At 32.4% G+C, this 20,312-nt stretch overlaps 2 protein-coding genes, 1 long non-coding RNA gene and 6 other non-coding genes across 9 annotated transcripts; all 9 read left to right on the forward strand.

Moving 5' to 3' along the window:
- The first annotated feature begins 1,595 nt into the window (after positions 1 to 1,595).
- On the forward strand, positions 1,596 to 5,218 carry LOC122605239 (glucan endo-1,3-beta-glucosidase 2-like). Its single transcript, XM_043778150.1, has 4 exons — positions 1,596 to 1,783; positions 3,234 to 4,490; positions 4,594 to 4,621; positions 4,710 to 5,218. Exons 1-4 carry the CDS (start codon positions 1,687 to 1,689, stop codon positions 4,846 to 4,848), a joined length of 1,521 nt encoding a protein of 506 aa, XP_043634085.1. The 5' UTR covers positions 1,596 to 1,686; the 3' UTR covers positions 4,849 to 5,218.
- Positions 5,219 to 11,875: 6,657 nt separating this feature from the next.
- On the forward strand, positions 11,876 to 12,859 carry LOC122606221. The gene is made up of 2 exons (XR_006324832.1): positions 11,876 to 11,932; positions 12,685 to 12,859. It is a non-coding gene; the product is annotated as an uncharacterized LOC122606221 (long non-coding RNA).
- Positions 12,515 to 12,639, forward strand: LOC122606351. Its single transcript, XR_006324867.1, has one exon. It is a non-coding gene; the product is annotated as a small nucleolar RNA SNORD14 (small nucleolar RNA).
- LOC122606370 lies at positions 12,708 to 12,837 on the forward strand. The gene has a single exon (XR_006324882.1). It is a non-coding gene; the product is annotated as a small nucleolar RNA snoR86 (small nucleolar RNA).
- A 5-nt stretch (positions 12,860 to 12,864) lies between the features above and the next one.
- On the forward strand, positions 12,865 to 12,989 carry LOC122606357. The gene has a single exon (XR_006324871.1). It is a non-coding gene; the product is annotated as a small nucleolar RNA SNORD14 (small nucleolar RNA).
- An 88-nt stretch (positions 12,990 to 13,077) lies between these two features.
- On the forward strand, positions 13,078 to 13,202 carry LOC122606377. Its single transcript, XR_006324889.1, has one exon. It is a non-coding gene; the product is annotated as a small nucleolar RNA snoR99 (small nucleolar RNA).
- A 50-nt stretch (positions 13,203 to 13,252) lies between these two features.
- On the forward strand, positions 13,253 to 13,377 carry LOC122606353. The gene has a single exon (XR_006324868.1). It is a non-coding gene; the product is annotated as a small nucleolar RNA SNORD14 (small nucleolar RNA).
- An 80-nt stretch (positions 13,378 to 13,457) lies between these two features.
- Positions 13,458 to 13,546, forward strand: LOC122606388. The gene has a single exon (XR_006324899.1). It is a non-coding gene; the product is annotated as a small nucleolar RNA SNOR75 (small nucleolar RNA).
- A 4,675-nt stretch (positions 13,547 to 18,221) lies between these two features.
- On the forward strand, positions 18,222 to 19,989 carry LOC122606193 (probable manganese-transporting ATPase PDR2). Its single transcript, XM_043779153.1, has 6 exons — positions 18,222 to 18,275; positions 18,374 to 18,492; positions 18,558 to 18,644; positions 18,734 to 18,912; positions 19,199 to 19,364; positions 19,742 to 19,989. Exons 2-5 carry the CDS (start codon positions 18,391 to 18,393, stop codon positions 19,326 to 19,328), a joined length of 498 nt encoding a protein of 165 aa, XP_043635088.1. The 5' UTR covers positions 18,222 to 18,275; positions 18,374 to 18,390; the 3' UTR covers positions 19,329 to 19,364; positions 19,742 to 19,989.
- Positions 19,990 to 20,312: the final 323 nt, after the last annotated feature.

Below are 20,312 nucleotides of genomic sequence, written 5' to 3' on the forward strand. Positions count from 1 at the left end.
ATAACATAATAACGCTCCTAATATATTAACTAATAAATCTAATAGCAAAATAAGTAAGTCGTCTCATATATTTTCTTCTTTTTTTTTAACACCAAGTCGTCTCATATACTTATGTATTTATTTTCTCCTTCAAAAGATAGATTCAACTTATAGAACCTCGTATTATGCTTCTTCTTTTTCTGAATAGTTAATTCTATACAATAACTTTGTTATTAAAACATACTCATAAAAAAATAAAAATCACTAGACAAAGAAATCTATGTTGGCCTGTTGAGTTAGGAGTTAGCTGACTCTATATCGAACTAGCTATGTATCCGCACAATGTATTTACTTGTGATAGTTTGTGACAAAATTTTCTAGACAGCTAAGGGTGCAAAAGAAAAGTAAAAACCGATGTTGTGAATTTGTGATGCTTATGACATTGACAAATTTGAATTTTTTAATAGTTTCTTTGTAAATCTTTATATATGGGGATAAGGGGATGCTCGAAGCATCGATTCATGAGAGTATATCCTTTTTCTTTTTTTTTTTCCAGGTGAATTTCGCTGAAAACTTAAATGTCTATTTCAAATACCCGATGGGTTTATCAAATCTTCATAAAGGGACTTCCTTATGTCCTCCTTAAAGCTTGAACTTAAGACCTCATGAATAAAGAGATAGTATTTCAACCATTGAGCTAACAAGGACAAGAGTATATCACTTAGCCATATTATTGTTATCATTTGTTTTACTCTTTTTTTTAAAAGGAAATTCCATCCACTTTATCGAGAGCAATCACTATTTATTTAATACGGGTTGCTACAAAACAACTCGAAATTCTTATCAATTTTTATGTTGTATATATATCTCTACAGAAAGAGAATCTTTATTTTATAAAAGACGCATACATACATAAAGCTTGAATACAACATTCCAAAAGATCATTAAAAAATATCAAATTTTGCATTGTCTATAAATTTATGGTCATGAAACGCAAAACCATCTGTAATTTGCATTAAGATTTTAAAGTCCCAGTTTAGTAAATTTATAAAAACATATGAAGAAAGTGTTTTTTACCATAACTAATCAAACTTGTTCATGAAATGTTATTTCTTAATTCAAATATATTCTTTTTAAAAAATGGATAAAACTGGTAGAAAGAAAAGTATCAAAACATGAAGCATCCCATCAGAAAATAAATAAATACAGTACGTAGTACTCGGTATCAAACAATAAAAAAGCAAAATATTTTGCAGAAGAAATAAAAAGGTTTAAAGGTACATCAATGTGACCGTTGGAGGAAACCCAAATGCTTATTTCGACAAATGAAGCCAGGAATCCTGCCCCTTTTTGCCCTCTCAATCTGTCCATATTATAGCACGAGTGCACATTTTTACCCACAAATTTTACACCCCCCAATACTCTCTGTGAAAAAAATAAAATAAATAAAGCTTTATATACACATACACAATAAAATCCCAACAAGCTAACGGCTAGCACACTTACACAGTATATATTTTTGTTTTGTTGTACATGCCTTTTTAATTCTCAGCCGTTGGATCATCTGACACACCTTAAGATCATATCTATCTATGCATAAAACTAGTCTTTCTCTCTCTCTTTTTTCTAGAATATATAACCCCCTTAATTCTTCTTACATTTTTCTACTCCTTTTTTTTTTTTTGCTTTGTGGGTCTGAGTTAAATTATGATGAAATTTGTGGGTTTTAAAGTGTTTAAAATCATGAAGTTTATGGTTGTGGTGATGTTATCAGTTGCACTTCTTGTTGTTGCTGGTGATGAAGGTAAGTAGCTTTTCAACATTTCTTGTTATGTTTAATGTTTTTGATTTTGTTTGTTTAATATTATCATGCAGTTTTTTCTGTATTTGTTCTTTAAATAGTGTTATATTTGTAAGATATATAAGTTGTTAATACTTTTTTTTGAGTGCAAAGAGAGCTAGATGGAGTGTGCACGTTGATATGCTCTTAAACTTAGAAATATGCATTTTGTTAACTTAGAGTGTTGTACATACATGAAAGAAAAATGTAGTTATTTGAGCTTAATGGGTCTATATAGTTGCAAACATATGGATTTCTTGATTAGTTACAGGGGTAACAAGTACGCTAAGTACGCTGCTAGAAGTACCGTACTTCCATGATTTTGTGAGGGCGGAAGCTTTTGTATTTATATCATGGGGGTTGTGAGGGGGAAGCATGTTTCTTCCTTACTTCTAGAAGCATATTGGTTTTTCGCTTAGTTATTATCTAAAATTATTTATTTGATACTTATATTTTGTGTATGTATGTATGTACTTGCTTTTAGTATAAAGCTAACAATGACACATGCATTTGATAAGGACTTAACTCATCTCTCTACCAAAAATAATAATATGAGAAATGATACTTCATCTGAAAAAAAACCCCTTCTATTTAATCTCCCCTTTGGTTTATATTTCATCTTTCTTATAATTTATATATATTATACTGTATTATAATTATGATTTGCATTTTGTTCCTTTTTTAGTTGGGTTTACATTTGAATAGGAATTTAATGTGAGAGTACTATTACTGTATTACCTGTTTTGACTAAAAATGGTAGATCTACCATTTATTGTCTTATTGAGTTATTGGAAATATAGACTATTCTAGTGTTTCCTGAAAGCAGTGAGCCATGTGAGGTCCATGTGGAATATTATGATGCTATAGTGCTTCATGTCCTTATATGAAAAACACAATTTTTATATGAAAAATTAAGGTTTGTTTAAAAACATACTCCGTATATAACACCAGCTATGTTGTTTCCATAGAAGTGACAAAAATTTCTCTGTGTTGCCATAATCCTAGAATAACTTTATATTATTCATAAATAATGATTTGATTTTTTAAATGTTAGATGTTTTGTTAGGTACTTTCATTTACTAGTTTAACATATTTAACTTCAAATGAGAATGCCATTAACCATTATTCTTTTGTGCTGCATATCATACAGAAAAATGTAAATATCAATATTGTCTTGGTACTCACAAATGGTCAAAATTTTTGGGGAATAATGAAAGGAAATAGGTCCATGCATGCTAAAGCAAAAAACTTGGCATCTGTGTCAATTAATCTTTTACAATACTACAGTAATACTTTAAGCTCCTAAAAACAAATTTTGTAAATAAAAAATAAAAAAATACATATTGTTAAATTTCTTCTATACACATTTTATTTTGTATATTCTTGTCATAATGATATAGTATTTTTGTTGCAGATGCATCATTCATTGGGGTGAACATAGGAACTGATCTTTCAGACATGCCACATCCAACACAAGTGGTAGCCCTTCTGAAATCCCAACAAATCCGCCACATTCGGTTATATGACGCCGATCGGGGTATGCTTGTTGCCCTTGCTAATACGGGCATTAAAGTCGCGGTCACTATCCCAAACGAACAACTTCTTGGTATCGGGCAATCAAACTCGACCGCAGCCCATTGGGTATCACAAAACATTATAGCTCATTACCCTGCCACCAATATCACCACCATATGTGTCGGCTCTGAGGTCTTTAACTCCCTCCCGAACGCTGCCCCTATTCTAGTTACCGCTCTTAAGTTCATCCATGGGGCTCTTGTGGCGTCAAACCTTGACCGTCAGATCAAAGTATCAACACCCCTTGCATCAACTATCATTCTTGATTCATTCCCGCCGTCACAAGCCTTTTTTAACCATTCATTAAACCCAGTTTTGGTTCCACTTTTGAAGTTTTTACAGTCTACTGGATCACCACTTATGCTTAACATTTTCCCTTACAACGACTATATGAATTCCAACGGCGTGATACCACTAGATTATGCACTTTTTAATCCTTTGCCTGCAAATAAAGAAGCTGTGGATGCAAACACCCTTTTACATTACTCCAATGTTTTTGATGCAATGGTGGATGCTGCTTATTATGCTATGGCTTTCCTCAATGTGACTAATGTTCCGGTTTTGGTAACCGAGTCAGGTTGGCCATCGAAAGGTGACCCGAGAGAGCCCGATGCCACTTTAGACAATGCAAACACGTACAACAGCAACTTGATCAAGCACATTATAAATCAAACCGGGACCCCAAAGCATCCTGGGATCCCGGTCAGTACTTACATTTATGAGCTCTATAATGAAGATACTAAAGACGGGCCTGTCTCAGAGAAGAATTGGGGATTGTTCGATGCAAACGGGAAACCAATTTACACACTGCAGTTGACTGGCTCGGGTCAAACTTTTGCTAATGACACTGCAAACCAGACTCATTGTACTGCAAAGGAAGGCGCTGACTCGAAAATGCTGCAAGCAGCTTTGGATTGGGCTTGTGGGCCCGGGAAGGTGAACTGTTCCGCTTTGTTGCAAGGCCAAGCTTGTTATGAACCAGATAATGTGGTTGCACACGCAACGTTTGCTTTTGATAGTTATTATCATATGATGGGAAAGGGTGAGGGGACTTGTGACTTCAACGGTGTCGCAATGCTGACCACCACGGATCCAAGTAAGGCTCACAATTAATCTGGATATTTTGTATATTACGATTTTACAATCTGTTACGAGTTACTGAAGTTCAGTTTGTTGTCTTTGTGTCGGGGATATTGCAGGTCATGGATCTTGTCACCTTTTTGGAAGGTAAGCCAGTTGCATTCAAGTGATTTTACATGAGCTTTTGTCGTTTTGAAAGCTAACTAACATGTTGGTTTTGTGTGTATATATGTAGTGATGGGATGAACGGAACATTTTTGAACAGCACAATAGCGGATTTTAATTCTACAAGCTCGTCAAGCTGGAGGGGACGCAGTGACTATGTTGGTGCCGGTCTTTTGATCAAGGTTATTTTGGCCACATTGTTCTTGTGAATGATGTTATGGTCTGGAAATATTTAGATGGGTCCATTTCCTGTGGAGACGATTCTTCGTTCTCCCGATTTTGGCAGTTCTTGGAAGTTGGACGGACATATGGAGACTTGCTTTTGTACAAAACGACGGACTTAGAATGCGAATTTTTGTTGTACTTCTGTTGTTGAGAGTCTCACATTGAATGAGATCATTGAAGAATTGTAATCAGGATTATTGATTCTTTATTTTCTTAATCTGATGGTAGGTTATGTTGCTTAGTGTCACAACAATATTTAACATTTTAACCTACAATGTAATGCTGTCTTGATCAAAACTTGTGGATGTATTTTGATAGTTTTGGTGATTGAATCCTTGACCCTTCTCTGATGTACACAATATATAGGAGATTACAACATGATTTTAGGCCCAATCATAGCTAACAGAATACAACGTAACTTTAGGCCCAATCATAGCTAACAAATGGCTAACTAACTGCACAAGATATATATCAATATGAATATACTAATACTCCCCCGCAGTCGAAACGGGAGGCTCTCGAATGTTGAGACTGGACACGAAATCGTCGAAGAGGACCTTTGGCAAACCTTTTGTGAAAATGTCGGCTATTTGATATCTTGAAGGGATGTGGAGAACATGAACTTGGCCTTTTGCGATCTTTTCACGAACAAAATGGATGTCCATTTCAATGTGCTTTGTCCTTTGGTGTTGTACGGGGTTACCAGAAAGATATATAGCACTTACATTGTCACAAAAAACTAAGGTTGCCTGTTTGGGTGAATGATGAAGTTCAAGCAGCAAATTACGTAACCAACAGACTTCAGAGACCACATTTGCAACACCGCGGTATTCTGCTTCGGCACTAGAACGGGACAATGTTGGTTGTCGCTTGGAAGACCATGAAAGAAGGTTGTCTCCCATGTAGACACAATAACCTAAAGTTGAACGACGTGTATCGGTACAGCCTCCCCAATCAGCGTCAGTATAAGCGACAAAGAAGAGTTGTGAGCTGGTTGAAGGTGTAACCCGTAGTGAATCGTGCCACGTATGTATCTCAGGATACGTTTTAAAGCATGCATATGAGAAGTAGTCGGACAATGCATGTGAAGGCAGATTTGTTAAACGGCATATGAGATGTCGGGTCGAGTGAAAGTCAAGTATTGAAGTGCACCCGCGAGGCTTTGGTATTCCGTGACATTGTCTAGCGGTGTACCAGTGTTAGCGCTCAATTTCCGTTGTGTGTCCACAGGTGTGGCAACCGGGTTACATTCCGCAAGACCCGCTCTTTCAAGAAGTTCTGTGGCGTATTTTTCTTGGGAGAGAAACATGGTATTTTTGTTGCGGGTGACAGAGATACCAAGAAAATAAGTAAGCGGCCCGAGATCCGTCATGGCAAATTCTTGTGAAAGTTGAGACATAAATTTGTCAAGAAGAGAATTAGAGGAGGTAATTAACAAAATGTCGTCCACATAAAGCAGGATAAAAGCCATGTGATGTTGTTCCTTGAATATGAAAAGTGAGTGGTCACATTGGCTGTGCTAGACGACTCCAGACATCTTCAGAAGTGGGAGCCGATTTGTCCTTGTCGGCGTCCTTTGAGGCTGAAGCATCCGTTGAGCTTTTGTCTTTCCGAGGGGATAAGTGATCGATTACTTGAAAAGCGCGACAGTGAATCTTGAAGAGTTCAGCCCATGAGGCGTATTGGCTGGTTTCAACTTCAAGGGTAATAGGTATGAAATTTTTAATGTTTGAAACAGTGATAGCTGGGTGTAGTTTGGGATCCATAGAGGAAAGATAGATGAATATGATTAGAAAGAGAAAGAAGAATATGATCAGAGGGTTTGTGTGCCGCTGCCTAAAAGAAAAATATATGATCAGAGGTAGGGATTTACAAAAGAAGCTTCTTACCATGATAGTTTTGGTGATTGAATCCTTGACCCTTCTCTATTCGATGTACACAATATATAGGAGATTACAACATGATTTTAGGCCCAATCATAACTAACAGAATACAACGTAACTTTAGGCCCAATCATAGTTAACAAATGGCTAACTAACTGCACAAGATATATATCAATATGAATATACTAATATATTTGATCATTCTCTCGAAATTGACCAGACAGTTGAAACGCATTTTTGAGGTTCTCATAACTTACAATGGCAAAGATAGACTAGACCAAAGTTGTTTTGGAACACTTTATAACCTTCCCAATCAAGAAAATACACGAATAAGTTTTCCTGCTACCAAGTTATAAAAAAGTGCTCCTTCCTGATCGTTTGTGAAAAAGTTTCAAACGCCCCATTAATTTGAAAATTTGGACATGCTTGGCAGAAGTTTTTTTATCTTTATTTTAATAGCTTTTGTTTTTTTGTTTGAACTAGATGTGTTAAAATACGGTCATTTAAAAAAAATCAAAACTTTTTATACGTAGAAAGAAGTAGATTACATTGACTCAAAGAGGTCGTCTTTTAAAATAATCACCCAAAGAGGTCGTCTTTTAAAATAATCATAACATTTATTTATTTTTTCGCATCTTATCTCACTATTATAAATGTTATCATATAGAACAAAAGGAAACTGGATTTCATCTTAATGATCTCTATTTGTTGTGATCATTCAAGTTGCAACCATCATCAACGTCCAATTATCAAGTAAAAACTTGACGGAGTGTAAAAATAGATACAATTTTTTATTTATCTTTTTTCAGTCATATTTTTGTGGTGGGTTGAAGAGTAAGATGCAACTTGGGTTCACATGCTAAAACGTTTTCAAAATGTAAGTAAATATTCTCTTCAAGTGTTGCTTATAAAAAGATTTTAATATAGTGGAAAAAAATTGTAATTTCAAAAGAAAATGAAACATAATTAAATAATAAGTCTTAAAAAAACTTTTATGTTTGTAAGAATTTGGAAAATACCTGGGCACTCCGTGCACCTTAATAAGAAAAAAATAAATGATAATAATAATAATAAATAGTATACTTTTAAGTTGCAATTAAAAGTACAACTACAACTGTGTCAAACGCTTTTAAATGAAAACTCATTTTAAAAGCTTATGATGAAAAACTATAACTTATTACTTAAGTGAAAAGACATATGTTGCCAAATAATATAAAATTTCATAAATTCAATTTGTGAAAATTTAATTTGCATACTATAAGGGCATATCTAGGGTGATTGAATAAGAATACAATTTGGTACTCTTTAATTCTCTAATTAAGCTAGTATTTGAAACACAACCAATTAATAATATTTTGATTATCTCAAGTTTACCTTCATCAAAACTTAAACCCAAGACCCTTCTTAAAAATGACGACTGGTGGTCAATAGACTTTTACCCAATAATCACGATAAGGGCATATCGAATATCAATATAAAATATAACCCGTGTTAAGTTTAACACCAAATTCATTTATTAATATTCATAATCATATATTATATTATTATTATTATATTATACTATATATATATTATTTAATTCGAAATGTATGTGAACAGTAATACAACCAATCATCATTTGTTAAATTCTTTAGTTTATTTTTTTAAAATCCTTGGATTTGAACCCTCATTTTTTTTTTCTTTTTTTTGACACGTTTTGTTTTTGTTTTACTTTTTTGTTTTGTTTTCTGCACCTTATTTTGTTTAGGTTTTAGTCAATTTCATGTTTCTATATTTTATTTTTATTCTTATATTTCATTTCATTAAAATTCCATAATTATTAACGATCTATACTACTATATAAAGCAAACTCCCATTCCCCTTTAAGTAATTAAGAACCTAAAATGACGATATTACCCTTCTTATCTATTCACTAATTTAAACATTTTTACCTATATACCTATAATACCCTTAATAAAATAAACTACAACATAGATTCTCCAATCCTTAAATAACCATATTAACCCTTACCGCCGCACATCATCGTCACAATTGCCGCAACCACACATTTGTCGTTACCACCATCACCGCTGCATCACACGGGTACCCCGTCTCGTCATTTTATAATTCAGAGCTTCTTCCGATGTTGAATGAGTTCCTACATTTATTGCATTTTAACGTAATTATGATGAGCCAAAATTTAAAATATTAGATACCCAATTAATAACAAGTATACTGTTTACACAAATATGATAAGAGTAAAAATTTTCCATTTTATAATATTCGACTTGATACATGTTGCATTAGTCTTTTTGGACGGAAAAAGAATATCAATGAAAATTTATTTTATATCATTGATTTTGATTTTTAATTTAAAGACTGAAAGTTATTTAATTTTACTTTAAAGTTATATCAATTTTTATTTTTTTATACAATTTACTTGAGTGAAGTCCCGTGCGATGCACGGCTTGAGTATTTCTTTATCAAATACTATATGTAGGAACGTGGACAACTTTATTAAATATCAACTTAGAAACACATATATAAAACATAAATGAAAAACACCTTTAATTCAAAACTTAAAAGGAACTTTTGACCCATAAACCCACAAATCCTAATCTAAGACAACAAACATGAAAAAAAAGTTTTACACGATTAGTTTAATAACTTGTACAATTGTTCCAAAAACATGAAAATATCACACAACCAAACCTAGCCAAAAGTTATCTAAAAAAATTTCAAATGCTTAAAACACCAAAAATTGATTGGATACACTGATTTATTATTACCGTATAGGTTTTATAACTTATGCTATACATCGATACCTATATGACTAAAAAATGAAGAACCATGTGTCGACAGAACAAACCCAACCCGACTCACTTCCCATTGTTAAAAAAATGTAACCTTTTGACATCCAAGAATGACCACTTCGCCCATATTGCCAAATCTATGATATATGCATGACCTGATCACAACATTCCTTTGCTGACTTCAGTTGAAAGAGAGAAAAATATTGCTTCTTTTCCATTGCATTTTTTTTAGAACGGCTTTTCCATTGCATTTAATAGCAGCTTTGTCATAACCCCTAATTATCCAGAAAACATTGACATGGCAATGTACGTGAAAGTATCCAACGAAGTTCAAAAATAAGATGCTATCCTGGAAGTAAACTTACAATCTTACATGTTGGTTATTCTGCACCAACATATGTAGTGTCAAATCCACCTACAAATCCAACTATTTGTCAAATAACGTAACCGTATTCAACTTCAATTCACAAACATGTTGTACAATTCAATCCAATGCAATTTAAGTAATCCATTATCACGTAAATAAATTTCAAAACTCAAAAGGAAATGCTCTCTTAAGTCATGGCAAGAACAAAAGTAAACAAATAACTAAAGCACTTGAATTATACTACTTCAAGAACGGTTGAGAGCAACCAATCAACATTTGTGTACGAATACAGAAAATGCTTCTAGAAATACTAAACCCACTTCACGCTTTATTAAAAAACCTGATAACACAGTAGCCAATCAATATTGCAATTAATTCAGAAAATGCGACAGGAAATACTTAATTCACATTAATAATATCACCTCTTTGTTGATCGTGTTGCAGTGGTAGTGCTGTTGTCAACGCCACCAACAGACGAATCTTCATTGTCGTAATCATCCACGTGCTAATACAAAATACCGTGATAGACAGATAATATCAAACATGTATAAATTTGCGAAAAAGTAATATACAACAACATAGTATTAAAATCAATAACGTATCTTATATACGCAAACATGCACATGCAAAACTTACAATCGCCGCATCTTGCGTTCACCGGCATCGCAGGAGGTGATACTGGTGCATCGGTCTTCACTACACTTGATGATGATGTGTGTCAAGTGTTGGTATTTTCTATCGGGCTACCATGAACCGCGACAACGCTAACACCATCCACCACAGTCGTAATATGTGTGGCTTCTTATCTCAATCTCATGTTTGGTACCAGAAGATGTATATACAAAGCAATACACTATAATAAACAAACAAATATCACACCTTTACATAATAGTAAATAGGCAATGTGAAATACTATTGCAGGGGGCATGAAAAAAAAAACAATGTCGTAGATAAAACTGAAATATGAGAGCAAAAGCAACACAATAACCCGGGACCCTTTTTATACACTCAATCGAACAGTCCACCCATAAATTGTATGTCAGTTACACTCAGGTGACTTGTTAACATTCATACACATAAAACATACCAGTTAAACAGAATGAGATAGCCCAAAGGTCTTCGGTAACAAATACATAAGACATTAGCCCCATATAAATCATATTATTAATACCCATTAACGTTAACACATTATTAACAGACAAAATAAGATATGAATAAGATATCATTATAAAGAGAGATGATATTGGTTTAGAATTGATTTATACCTTAACTTTTTTATTATATATAACATATCATAAATAATACTCCTCCGTCCCATATCAAGTGTCCTAGTTTGACTTTTCGAGTCTTTTTTTTCCAACTTTGACCGTAAATATTTGTGTTTGTGTTATATAACACTTAATATAACATATATTAATTGATTGGCATTTGAATGTACTTTTCATTGATATAACTTTTATCAATTAATATATGACAGAAACAAAGATATTTACGGTCAAAGTTAGAGAAAAAAGACTTGACCAGTCAAAATATGACAATTAAAATGGAACGGGAGAGTATAACAAAAAAAATTAATAAAAGCCCTAACCTCTACAATTCACTAGAGACTCTTCATCAACATGGTCATTAACCTCATTAACTACCATCTCAATATCAATGCAACATATATATATATATATATATACACAATTCATACGTACACACTAAAGAACCCTACTAAAGTAATTAACCCTATTAAGTACCCTAATTAACCTATTAAGTACACATTGATAAAACGTTAAGAATGCGCTAATTTTTCCACTACCTTGATAGAACTTTCATATAAATATAGATATAGATATAGATATGCGTAAAATTAAAAATAAAAATATATTTCATGAACCTAACAAACATGTCACTAAATAGATCGGACCCAAAGTAGGGTTATCTAATTGGGCCTTGATGGGCTGAGATTTAAACCCTACAAAACCCTAAATCCTGACTTCTCCTTTATATTCTATCCCCTCTGCCTCTTCATTCTCCACAGGTAACTACCGTTCTTCGATTTCTGTTTTACATCATCTCTATTATATTGTTTTTATCCATTTATTATGCTGTCTTAATTATTTAGATAATCATGTTTGATTAAACCTTAGATTGCATCATCAAATAATTCAATCTGTTTATTTTAGTAACACATTGAATCCTTATAGATGCAAAAATTAATTTTTATAAATTAGAATCTCATGGACATGCTGGTTCCTTTTTACTCTATGGATTTTTGCTTTTTCTCGTAGGTTCTACAATTTTATTAGTTATTCATATATATTTATATATATATTTTGCTCAATGATGATTCAGTTATGCTTTAACCACACTGAATAAAAACCGATTTATTCATAAAACGTAGTAGGATTTGGGTCAAAAGTTCTGATTTCAGTTTTATTTGTTTATTTATACTCTAAATAAAAGTGGAAGCTGTTACTTTAATTTAAATCCTATTCATGTTTCATTAATACATTAATGTTTTTCATGTGGAAAAACCCTGGCCTTTGTCTGAGAGCAATATGTCATATAATAAAAGTATCTGTATATATATATATTGGTGATATATATAATATATATTATGTGCCGATGATGATAATTTTTAAGGCTTGTTTCTCAGAGACATTCGCAGTGGCCGACTAAGATCTTTCGCCTTTCGCCGGGCTTGAGAGATTGTGCTGTTTTATCCTTCCTTGGATGTCTGAGGCACTATTATATTTGTATATATTTATATATGTATATTTGTGTGTTTAGAAAAATAAGGAAGCCAATTTGCAGAGCAAGGACGCCTAAAAAAAGTGACGAAACTTGCATTGAAGGTTGGCAAAAACAAACCAATATTCTGCGATTCTCCGTGCCTATCAAATCTCTTGATTTTGAATACGGCCTCGAACAAATCGCTACATACATAAATTATATTTATATACAATTTATAGTTAATGATTATTAAATCTAAGGCTTGTTTCTCAGAGACATTCGCAGTGGCCGCCTAAGTTCTTTCGCCTTTCGCCGGGCTTGAGAGAATATGCTGTTTTATCCTTCCTTGGATGTCTGAAATCCCCCTTATATCATTACTCATTATTTATTAGTTTTTTTTTAAATTTGTTGTAAAATTTTTGATATGAAAACGGGGATTGTCTGACCCTTTTGCAAAACTGAATTACATCTCCTAATATTTACTTTAAACACCCTTTCACTTTGTCAGTAATATCCTTTTTTAGTTTCATAGCTAATGTTTTTCAACTTACTGATCATTTATGGGTGTTACATTAATCATTGTATATTATTATGATATAGATAAATTATAAGGAAAATTAGAAAGGGCTAGTGATGATAAAATCTAAGGCTTGTTTCTCAGAAACATTCGCAGTGGCCGCCTAAGAACTTTCGCCTTCGCCAGGCTTGAGAGTTTGTGCTGTTTTGCTCCTTCCTTGGATGTCTGAAGTTTCTCATTATTTTCGTTATTGTTTCTTTAATAAAAACAATTTGTTTATAATTAAAAATTTTCTTAAGAATCTATGCGGTATACTCAATGATGATTTCAAGTATAGATGACGAGTCTGAGAAATCCATTCAATTCATTATGAGGACTATTCGAGGCATTTGTCTGAGAGTTTACCCCATTTTTTTTGGTTTTTTTAGATTTTTGTAACTTTAAAAGTTTTTGTAAATTTCTTTGTTTAACATGTCTTGGTAACTTTTGATTTTATCCAACAGTTTGATAATTTAACAGACTTATGTTTAAGGGAGATCATAAATGGATAGATGGTCCCAAAAATAGATTAAACCTGACGATGAATTTACAAGAACTTGATCTGCCTTCACTTGTGAACGGAACCCATTCTGTTCATGGGGTGTAACCGTGCAACGAGTCAGAAACATTTCAGTGGACCCCGCATCTAAAAAGGCACAAAGCATAGACAAAAACATTAGACATGATTTCCCTAAAATGTATAACAGAAGTTTGTTATCTATTTACTTTTTCTAAAGTTTTCTAATAATTTCGTCGTTATCTTGTTTCTCATTTTTTGAGCCGAATGACTAAGGTACATTACAAATCAGTCGCAAACAAATGACACACTTCATCAGAAAATCTCAAAAAGAAAATTATGGAAGATTCTCTTAAAAGAGAGTTTTAAGAAAAAACATACTGTAAAAGAAAAAATCTAAGATAGAGAACATATAGATTAAAGAAAAACATACTCGTTAAAAATTGAAAACGAAAATAGTATGAAAGGAGAGATTCAACATATGTAGACAGATGTAAAGGAGATTGAGATCAGGAAACATAAATAGATTCGTATGATTAGGTACACTATTATGGCAGAAATAATATGATTAGGTACACTATTATGGCAGAAATAATATTTGTAGATAGAGATCTTGATGTTATTGGATGATTAGCTTTATTTGAAGCGAGAGACGAGTTAAAAGAGGGACAAAAGTGTGCTATTTTATTTTATTATTTTTCCTTATATTTTTATATATGGAGAAGATTACTCTGTGTTATAAAAAATTATAATTAACCAACAAACGCCACCTATGTCGAAGTCCTGGTTGAGAAGCCATCGAGACCTAATACTACATAATCCTATATACAATTGTATGAAAATAAAGTGAAAGGGGGTTCTTTGTAACACTGCCTTCTCGAAATTAAAATTAAAAAAAAGTGATAAGTTGGATAGGAAGAAAAAGAAAAGAAATTATATGCACATATGGCTATTTGTTTGGAAAATCATTCAACTTGTCAAGAATACTTTTTATACGGTCCGAACAAAAAATTTCTCTATTGTGAGAAAAAAAACCTGCTAAAATATCTTTTGTGGCATCGATAATAAGTTACCAGTCATTTTTTAATTTTTAATTTAATTTTGTATTATTTAAGTTGATGAAAACGCCAGATAAGATGCCATATCATCTTCTTCCCTAAACTTTTATAAAATTTCATTCTCAAGTGGGCATTGGGTTACATCTCAAACAACAAAACTAATATGATATACAAGAGACTCAAACAAAATCATAATTAGCTTCATTGAAGTTAAACCATAAAGTCAGTTGGATCATGTTAGCAAATCAGATTTTAAACCATAAAGTCGGTTGGATCATGTTAGCAAATCAGATTTCTATATATAAATTTACCATCCCCATCCTTGAAACTATCGTCCCATCTTTGTAAATATATATATATATATATTGTAAAAAATGTATGGAGATGCCACGTAAGATAAAATCTTGTGTGACAATATTTAAAATTAGCTTTAGATTGAAAGAAGGCTTTAGAAGGCTAGGATTTTTATTGTTTTAATATATATATATATATATATATATATATCTAAAAGTTGGGTCTAACAAATAGATCGGGCGGGATCAGATGATCAGAAGAAGCAATTGGCTCTCAAATGTTTTCTTTTATGTTTACGGTCATCGGGAAAACATTAAAAGACAACTATTATCCTAGAGATTAGCCTTGACAATTCTAAATTATTGAAGGCTGGGTCACTTCTAGCGGTTTCATCCAACTCCGGCCAAGTTATCATTGTTACGCATGATCAGCTACACAATAATCTAACATACTTGTATATAATTACATCGCCGAAAAATCAAGAGCCAACATACAATTTTCCGACCACCGAGACATCAAAAACGACACCCATAGAAACGGTGGGTCCTCAAATCAAACAGTGGATTAATTTGTATTTTCAATTTTCTATATCTTCTTGCCATCTCCACCCTCAATCACACACATACAGATTTTTATATCTATATTTGAAAATATAAAATAAAATTAAAAAAAATGTTAATGAAGTTATTGAGAAGAAAAGAGAGTAGTTGAAGAAAATAGAAGATCCAATAGATGTAGAATAGGTAGGGCAAATGTGTGAATTAATTTTTGATGAATATGTATGTTGTATGATGAATATGATGAAAACCTAGAAGATGCAATATGTATGTATCTATATGTATATATTGAGAATGAGGGTGATGAAGATGCTCATAGTATGATAGATAATAGGGGGGTTTTTTATCTTGGAAAAATGAATCATTTAAATTAAATTATTATAATAGAAAGAAAGACGATGTCTATATGTATGACAGGTGGATTTGATAGGTAAAAATGAGTGGTAACCGGTTCCACATCATCCACTAACCAGTAGAGTCCCATAATAAAGTTTTTAGCCGGTTCTGATTCTCGTAATAGAGAATTTTTTTGTTCGGACCTTAGAAAAGGTATTCCGGACAAGTTGAGGGACTTTCCAATCAAATAGCCTTATGCATATTATACCCTTATAAAATCAATTACGGTACTAGAAATAGATTGAGGGATGAAATACTTAAATAGTTATCATTTTTTTTTCTTTTCAAATCATGTCAATTTGGCAAGAAAAGTTTACGACAAAAAATCCTTAAGTTTTTCTATCATTTATTTCCTTATCCCATCTAAAAAAAAATCAAGAATGTAGTGTAAGGGTGGATGGAGTCCTTAGGCACTAAATTGGTATCGGTTCGGTACCTAAGGGACACCACCTCGTGGTATCGGTACCGGTTGGGCGATGAGCAAAATGGAGAGGCTTGGGTATATCTCCACCTTTTTTACCATTATCACTCGTTGATTTAAAAAAAGAAAACTAACCTTTTTTTTCTTGCCCCTGTTTTTTTCCTTTCATTTTTCCTTTCATTTTTCCTGATAACGCTCAAATTATACATATTTATTTGAGCGTTTTTGTGCCATTTAACGTATAAATATGACCAATTTGAATATAAATTAGTGTATTTTATTTATTTATTACTTGCATAAGTGTTTTTGTAGGTTGCATTGAAAATTGATGGGAAAATGCACTTAAAAGACAATAAATATGTTGTTGCACTGTTTTAGCTCAAATTTATTCATTCGAACTCCGATCGAGACGATTCAACTTTCTACGGATTCAAAAGATTATTATCTACAAGTTTCATGTTGATCACTTTCAATGAATTTAGCACCATGATCACGTTTTTGAAGTTTGAAGCATAAAGATAAAACATGAAAGCGACATTAATCACCTCGACCCCATTCAATTAATATATGCAACAAGGAATTGAAGAATTCACTTTAATAGTCACGTTTTTGATTACTATTTGTTTCAGAAATTTGTTATTCACCTGCTGTTGCTGCACCTTATGTCCGCACATTTATGACAAAACTTTGACACATTTGGCTATAAAAGGAACTTGCGGGAGATTAATTCAAGGTGCCTGAGAGGTGCCTAGGAAGAATCCTAAGGTCTCCACACCATCTCAATCATAAACTAGTTATTAGCCAAAATATTTAATATTAGTGTGTAATTGAATAATTTAGTATTTAAGTTACTTTACTCTCGTGTAAAACTTTCACTACTTCCTGAATAAACTTCGATCAACAATTTTAGAATTAAATTTGTAGTTATTACATTACTCAAAGTTACTAATTTTAAAACCACTTGTTCTTTGAATCTTTCATTTCAAGTTTAAGTTCGAAAGTTTGTTCGGAAACTTCTTTGGTACAACTTTTACTTTGCTTCTCTTAAGTTTAATAATAGTCTGGTTATAATTCTCTTATTGCAAAAAGACTCATCGAGTTTAGTTAAAATTCACGAAGATTTAGTTTAGTCATTGGTGTTATTTTCAGATTACAATTGGGATCACAAGGGTTTAGTAGAGAAGTCGTTGGGATATAACATTTCAGTAGAAGTTAATTGTCCTTAATTTACCAATTCAAGATTAGAATCTCATTTTAACTTATTAGTTTATCAATCGGATAGTGACAGTTTGATTATAAACTGGGGGTCGAAAACATTATCTAGTTACAAAAATCAAACAAATACTTTTTGATGAAAATAGTTAAAAATTATTTCTAGGCCGTAATGACCTTAAGATTTATCTTTCGCTCCTCTTACGCCAAAATTTTACTCTTCAGTTATTTAAATGCTTTTAGAAAAAGATCACTTGTAGTTCTTTAAGAGCAACGTGACAACTTGGTCACAACCTCCAATTTTACACTTTCTTTCTAGACTAAATTTAATATTGTCATTAACTACTAAACTAATTTCCTTGGACGATCCTGGACTTACTACTAGCTATACTATACGCGACGGGGTACACTGCCCGTATGTGTAATATAATTATTATTATATCCTTGTTTTATAAATTTAAAACTTGTGTGATTTTTACGAGCAAAACGATTTAATAAAATATGCAAGCCTCTAACATCGTTTCTCTTTCATCGTTTCTCTAATATCCAACCCCTCCATCTGCGACCGCCATCCCTACAACCATCCCTTTCTCTCCAACCCCTCCCATCTCCGGCCGCCATCCCCACCGCAATTATGGTAATGGTTTGTTTAAAACCCTTTTCTTATATTTTCTTTCGATTGTTGTTAATATTTTTTTAATTCTTTGCCTATGTCCATTTTTTCCATTGTTTTAGACCTATCATATGATGATATGAAAACTACTGATAGTGGCTGTTTGGCAATTGTTTTACAAATTGAAGTTGAGACAACCCACGGGAAACTGATGCGGACTATTTTGTTTTCAGCAGAGAGGGTAATTGTTAGAATTTCCATCGTTTTTATTGTAGCTTCTCTATTTGATAAAGTTTTATCTTTCAGGTTACAGCCAACAGCTGGGAGACTGGACTTTTTATTTCATTTGTAGTAGTTTTTGCAATTATAGCAGCTGGTTACGTATTAAAAAAGGTAAAATTGTGGTTATCATCTTGACTTGTGAGTGACTACTATTAGTATATTTAGGTGTGTCTGATGTATTACCACATATGTTGATGTAGGGGCTTGAGGACCCAAACAGGAGTAGATACAAGCTCCTTTGGAGCTGCTCCTTAATTATAACTTTGGTGATTCCACCGGATCTGCCAATGGAGTTGCCTATAGCTGTTCACACATCTTTGATTGCGTTATCATGGATATATTTTGTACAAAACCTTTTCGCATACCATTTGCCGGGAAGGTTAGCATCCTTTTAAGATGAATGTACGGATCTAGGACACTACTTTGAATGATTTCTGGTCAAATTGGGAAGAAAATTAAAACAACAGTTTGCACAAATAGAATAAAGATTATGATGAGGAATTGAGGATATAATATATTAATAATTTTACATTACATGGACCCTTAAATACAAAAAGAATCATGTAAGATCGTCATTTGGTTTTCGTTTTCTATCTTTCATCTTTTTTTATCATCAAGTATAATAATCTAAATTTTAATGTGATTGTGTGATTTGGTTGAAATAGTCCATTGAAGTTGTGTGAAACACTCCATGCACTGTTTCTCTCGCTGGGTTTCTTTCTTGCGGGAGAGTTATATAAGCCATCACCGGCTCAGCAGCTGTCCCCACACGATTGGAGGAGACAACCAAGTTGACACCTCTAAATTTTAGAGTGTAGCGAAACAACTTAGGTAAGTTCAAGTTTATCCTTTTTTTTGTACATTTATTTTTCAAATTTATCTTTTGGTAATATTTTTAGTTTTTTGTAAATATATGTTCTGCTATATATTATTCTTTTAGTTAACAACTAAGATTTTTTGTATATATTTCTATCATAAGTATAAATCACAGGCACTTTAATAAATATATGTCACGAGCAATTGTTGGCCACCAAACTCATCTTTATTTGGTCCTTGAAATCGACTCTCAACAGCAGGTTAAGTTTACCTCTGTTGTTTAGTTATAAATATAGGTTCAATTGTTTTGGTTCTAGGTGTTGCTAATTTAGATTTCCTTATAAAAAGTTGGAATTGATAAAGTAAAAAGGGGTGTATTTTCTGCATTGCAGAACAGATTAAATGTTACATGAAGCAATCGTTATCAGGTCTTGATCGTTGTCATTCGCGTGGTGTAATGTGTGGAGACATTAAAGTAGCGAACCTTTTGGTAGATGGAGTTATGAATATTGACAATTTTGGGTTGGCTTATCTTTGTAATTCTTTAGGTGAAAAGAAACAACCGTTGATAAATAGAGTTGTGACATTGTGATACCGGCCACCTGAACATTTATTAGATTTATCTTTCCATTAATTTTGAGTTCATAGTTTCATAATAGTTAATATAATTTTTTTTCCTACAATTTTTTTAACTCCATTTTGATAACTAAATAGTATGGTTTATTAAGTTTTTATAAGTCCATTTTAATTACTAGTTTGTAAGTTTTGTTTTTTATTTATATTTAAAGTTATTTTAAGTTCATTTTGAAAATTAAAAATAAAAAAATACTCAAAATTATTAGTAGAGAAATGCAAAAGTTTACACAAATAATTTTGTATCATTATTTCTTTTCCCAATAAATCTTTTGTTTATCATTATTATAATGAGACTAAAACAAATAAATTATTAAATAAGAGATATTT

Source organism: Erigeron canadensis, chromosome 6, assembly GCF_010389155.1.
Source record: "Erigeron canadensis isolate Cc75 chromosome 6, C_canadensis_v1, whole genome shotgun sequence".
Classification (NCBI taxonomy): Eukaryota; Viridiplantae; Streptophyta; class Magnoliopsida; order Asterales; family Asteraceae; genus Erigeron; species Erigeron canadensis.